A 5947-nucleotide genomic window follows, 5' to 3' on the forward strand; every position below is an offset into this window, starting at 1 on the left:
CCAGCCAGGGTCAACCCACCACAAAAATAAATAAAGCGTTTGATACAGAGAAGTTACTGAATAATTCTGTTTAAAATCTTTTAAAAGATAAATTAAAAAACCCTCAACATTATTGTTGGAAATTTTTCAGCAACATCATGTTGCAGGTGAAAAGTACAAGAAATCAAAGGATATTAAAGAACTTATCATAGTATAATTTTAAACTGTTTACCCACTATACAAAGTACCGTTCTGAACTTGAAATCCTCATTGAAGGTGTCAAATGAAAATTCAAACTATACTGTAATCTAATTTCAAGTTACCAAAGTATCTGATAAAAGAAATCCTGACTTTCCAATTTAATTTAAATAACCCACAGTACTATTTTTCCTATGTCAGCCTACAGATATAAGCAGTGAAGTACCAGTGAAGTTCATTAGAAAAACAAATAAGAAATGAGGAAACTGTTCAAAAGCAGGCAAGCAGTAAAATAAAACAAAACAAAACAAAAAACCACACAAAGAGCCTGGTAGCATTAACCACTGAAAGTATGATAAAAGAAGCTTTGACTCAGAAGGTAGAAGGCTCCAATAATTTATGCAATGGGAAATAGCTAAATCTTGCTTACAAAAGAGATTGGTATTACTACTAGCTATGTTAATGCTGCAGTGATTCCATACCTTGGAAGACCGAAAACAGAATGCTGTAGATTTTATATCCGCTTTCTCTTTTTCTGTAAGAAGAAGACTCTTGTCATCCAGCAGACTTAAATATTTTCCTGTTGTTATATGTCTTAGTCTGAATGGCTGTCCCCATCTAATGTGGCTGCCACTCCACCTAAGAAAATTCATAGGAAACATTTGGGTTTTTTTAAAACACAACATAGAGCTTTTGGGAAAAACTCTACTAGCAAAGATATTTTAAAGTACATTACATTGCTAACTAGATGGTAAAAGGATAAAACTCTAAATGCATGATTATCAGCAACAAAATGGCTACTTTGTGGTTATCTTCTATAAAACCATTCTAATAAATAACCTTAACCTCTTCCTTTGCACAGGCTGCCTTGGTTCAGACTGAATTCCTCTTGAGAGAAGATACAGACTGCCTACAGAAAAGGTTTCCGCTGTACACAAAGAGCTTAGATCTGCCAGTTCCCAGACTCTCCCAGAGCACTCTCCTTTCAGCAGTCAACACAATTTAGGCACACTTTGAAGAGTGTGCAAAAAAAATCAAATAGCTAAATAAATAAATAAATAATCCTCATAAAATAAATTTTAAAAACTATTAAACAAAGACTGGCCCAGATTCTTCATATTCTATATAAGGAAATGAAGGAAGAAAGGGAAAGATTGTCTATCTAAGCACCTCAAGAACTCTTCAAGTTGAAATATAGGTTGCAGGTTTCTAAATTCTTGCCTTAAACTGCAAACTCAGCTTGGCTCTTCAACTCCTGAAAACAAACTTGTGTAGGCGTTACTAAGGAGGCTGCATTTCACGTAGCCTTTTCAGAAGGCTTCCTGGATATTGCTTTTTGAAGAGGCAATCATATATTCATTTTGTGTTTGCAAAATGCCCGTCCTAATGGACTTATGACATACTGATGAGGTTCTGATGTGCTTCCAGAAATACTAGTAATTCTCTATGCTTACTGTGGCTTAAAATAGCTTAAAACTATCAACAAATGTTCACATAATACCAGTTAAATATACAAACAAATCCTTATGAGTTTAACCTGATTATAAACTTATTCCCATATCAGAATTTGGTATTACTGGATCTTCTCACTTGCATTTAAAGTAATTCCAGGTACGGCATTTAAAAACAAAAAGGTTTTATGCTTATGTTTTGTATATATCCATGTAGTAGTCAAAGTCCCTTAAGTTAGCACTTACACATGTTTAATACATACATGTAGCAGATTAAAGCACTTACCCAGTCAATACAAATATCCATTTGTTTTTAGCATGTTTTCATAAGAGTTGGCCAGACAGTATGCAAAGCATGCAAAACTGATTTGGCAGACATTTTTAAAGTGCAGGACTTTTTAAAATGCAAGAGCGATACCTGGCTTCTGTTTTGTAATAGAATTTATTACACTTCACTAATTAAACTTCCAACCATTTTTAGTTATTGGTTTTAAAGAGGCCAAAAGAATGAAGAGGTTTTCCACTCAACTATTTTCTTTTGTACACTAAATAGTCTCTTCTGTGTAAGTCAAGGGGAGAGGACTTTGGGGAGAAAGGAAATATGGAAGTTTTATATCTTAGAAATACATTTATTTTTTCCTTTCTTCTACACAGCAAAGTCAGTATACTCCACAAAAGCACATCTAAGTGTCAATGTTCTAGCACAACTTCTGTTTCTCAATTAAGTAAAATGTCAGGCAATGAATCTTGGCTACTGTATTGCTGGGTCCGGTAAAACACATCAGCTCTGCACCTTTCATATTATGGGCCCTGCTGGGGAGCTGCCTTATCTCTAGCCTGATTCAATTTTCTCTTTGGCCCAATAGCTATGGACCATAAGAAAAAGAAAATAATAAACATAGTGCAATTGAGCCATGCCCCTAGTTTGTGCCTGCGGGATGGGAAAAAGGCAATTAATGTGCGCTTACAAGAAAAGCCTTTTGAGAAGAAAGTATCTTGTGAAGCCACTACTAGAAATTTTTTTCTGCAATGTGAGAATATGATCCCTGTCACCTTTTGGGAAAGAAAGCAATGCTGAGCAATACTATCTGGCATCCCATGGCAGGGCATCCCCAGGCAATTTTTATAAGAGTTCTCCACTGAGGAGAGTTCAGAAACAATGATTCCTCCAGAATCATATAAAATTAACAGAATTAATCCTATAGCTGCAGTCATTCTGGGAAGGACTAGAACTGATGGAGGACTTCAGGCATGCATATACTAAGTTACAAACTGAAGCGTCTGCATGAACAGTAATGCACCTGCAACTCAGCAATGAAATTATACAGCTGTTAGAGTATCAAACACTAAAATAGGGAGGCAAGGGACTTGTAGTAGAGTGTGTTATTCTCGGGATTTTATTTGGGGTCTTTTTCCTGGTAAGAAAGTCACATTCCTTAAAAAGAAAAATTACTGCTGCCTTTGCTCAGTTATTTTGACAGTTCTCACAATTTCTCTCAGTCATATGTGTTCAAATGTTTACACTTCAAAAGTTTGTATACAGTGACTGTCAAAGTGAGATATATGGCAGTCGTAAGAGAAACCTGTAATTTCTCAAATCCCCATGTTGCTCCAGTACCACTGCGTACTGGGGAGGTACATGCAATGAGGAAAATAAAAATCCAGACATCCTTCCACAATTTCACTGTTGTCACTTAAGCACTCTTAAGATCAATGTCAGTCCAAAGCAAAAATCTCACTGCCCTATCAGTGACATTTAACATCATCCCATTAAATAAAATTCACAAACAGAAAACAGTATCATTAGAGTGTAACCTTTCCCTAAGCTGCTCTGATTTAATCTCTAAAAAGCAATCATTGATTAGTCACTAGAAATTTTATCAGAAGCACATATTATAATACAATTTAATTGACATTTTACAGTGGGATTACCTTAACAGACAAGGCACAATTCCTTAACATCAACTGAACAGTCATGCAAGGTAGCATTTTTCTGTAAATTTTTGCCTTTAAGGGCATCCAAATGGCTTAAACAAGTTAGGGGGTGGCACATGTGAATTATTATAATAAAAACTGTTTTCCTTAAAAATAACAACTTCAAAAAAAAAAAAAAAATCAAACCACACACAGCATGTGTGCTAACACACAACCTCTACAGGAAGTTGTTTAATTTTTCCTAAAAGTGTTATTGAGCACTTTTTGAAGATTATTTTCGTATTATCTGTCCGGTTTTATAGTTATCAATCTGATTTTATAGGCATGCTCTTAGAGAGAAAAAGCGCCCTGCCAAACTGACTTCTTTTTCCAAGAGAGATTTTACTTACGCAACTCTTAGGGTCTCTAGTCGCCAAAGGGAACGAGCATGAATTGACACAGCACCACCTTCATAGTGGACAGTTCTGAAAACCAAGCAAAGGCACAGACTAAATGCTCAGCTACATTTGAGCATTATGAACATTGTTCATAATGTTTATTTGTTCACTTAACTACATCTCTCATTTTAAGACTGACAAAACAATTACTGTAACTGTCAGACTCAAAGGTTATCTTATTCAAAACCAATCCTTACCAATTAAACCTTCGGACATAGTTACTCAAACTAATTTTGTTTTCATTGTCTTTAGCATCCATTATTGTGATATTCATAACAATGAGATTTATAAAGCATTTGCTTTGACATCTTTCCTAGTGTTTTAAGGGTAGAGAACCCAGGGGAGGGAAAAAAGAAAAAAAAAAAATCAAAAACCAAAACGTAATAACCTGATAATTACAATATTTCTAGGTTCTAACAAAAAACAAATCTCAAACGATGACAAAGATTTCTGGTCACTGCATACATCTCACAGGAAAGGTAGTGTTTTCTCAGGACATCTACTATTAAAATAACCATGAAACTTAGCACATTGAATTACCAAAGAGTCACGTATTTGGCATCATATTTTATTACCGTAGTACCAGAAGTTTCACAACCACCCAGATACAGTCTTCACACAGCTCAGTTGTTAACAGCTTCTTATTTCCAAATTTTAATATATAGTGACCCCTCTAATTCCTGCATATGCCCAGAAATCTGAGTGCTTCTGCAAAACAGTAAATTGAGCCTAAAAAAGGTTGTTTGTTTTTTTTTTTCCCCTCTGTTATTCTAAGCACATATAAGTGATATATATTGGATCCACAAACTGGTTTAGATTTTACAGTCACCAAAAGCCCCAAGTTAGGTAACCTGGATTCTCTTCAAAGCAAGGACTGAGCAATGTGGTGAGTATTAAGCACTGCCACTCTAGATTTAGGCAGCCGTTCTTTGGACTGCTTCCTGCCTGCACATTCATTTCTGTCCTAAGTCTCTGGCAGAATTTAAAACCCTAGGCCTTTCCTTTGGGAAAATGAATAAAGGAGCCACTTATGCAAAGGAGTGCTGTCATTATACTTATCAGCTCAAGCATGTCAGGGAACACTGCCAAAGAATGGCCTAGTTTTATGGATCCTGGAAGAGCTTATGAATTGAGTAAACATTGTGATCTTCAGCCAAGATCAGGCACTGCCAAAAATAGCCAGAGGCATAACTTTAGTTAATACTGAAGTTGTAGGCATTTCCCATTGTTAGTTAGATGCAATTTTTTTGAGGACCACAATTTTGGGATCAGGTACCTAGTACTTACCAGGCTTTAGCTTCCAAAGTCCTTTTGTGGATATAATACAGGGGGACTGAATGCTTAGCACAGAGAAAAACCCAGCATTGGAAGAGATGGTTCAAAACCAAAAGGAAGTGAGTCGGAATATACGTCTCAGTACTGTTTACAATACATGAAAATACATATGTGCTAAAATTAATCTTGGAATATACTAAAAAGTATTATGGACATAAACACTCCCAGACACTGCAGATGAATGAAGACCAATTATACAGGGGAAAAATTAGTCAAAATACAAAATAAATATTCCTCACTACAGTTACAGAACCACTCACACTGAATATTATTCTTTATATCCATGTATAAATAGAAATGCTGGCACATGCTCCATGTACCAAAAAAAGTTACAGGTGCATATAAAATACGTATGAAATCCTCCCCTTGACCTTGTATCCAGAATCTTCTCTACATATTTTCTTAGTCATTTGTTGCAGTGGTTGTGGTGCTAGGAGCAGCTGACAGGTATTAGTAAGTTTCTCATCTTTCTCTCACAGAAGGGAATGAAATTCAAAGTCAATCTTATTTTTTATTGAAATTGACCTCCATTAGTACAGTAAAGTGGAGATGCCAAACAATCTTGCATTCAGCTGCTCTCTGTCCAGACACTCTTTCTTCTCTTCAGGCATT

At 35.7% G+C, this 5947-nt stretch overlaps 1 protein-coding gene across 1 annotated transcript in view; it reads right to left on the reverse strand.

The window, feature by feature from the left end:
* Window positions 1-659: 659 nt before the first annotated feature.
* Window positions 660-5947, reverse strand: part of RYR2 (ryanodine receptor 2) — a gene marked incomplete at its 3' end in the record, with an annotated part of 215856 nt that continues 210568 nt past the window's right edge. The window contains exons 10-11 of the mRNA XM_035899720.1: window positions 3953-4027; window positions 660-816 (exon numbers count right to left, since the gene is read on the reverse strand). Coding sequence (XP_035755613.1) covers window positions 660-816; window positions 3953-4027 — 232 coding nt within the window. The remainder of the gene's footprint in view (window positions 817-3952; window positions 4028-5947) is intronic.

Source organism: Egretta garzetta, unplaced genomic scaffold, assembly GCF_000687185.1.
Source record: "Egretta garzetta isolate BGI_Z169 unplaced genomic scaffold, ASM68718v1 scaffold118, whole genome shotgun sequence".
Lineage (NCBI taxonomy): Eukaryota > Metazoa > Chordata > Aves > Pelecaniformes > Ardeidae > Egretta > Egretta garzetta.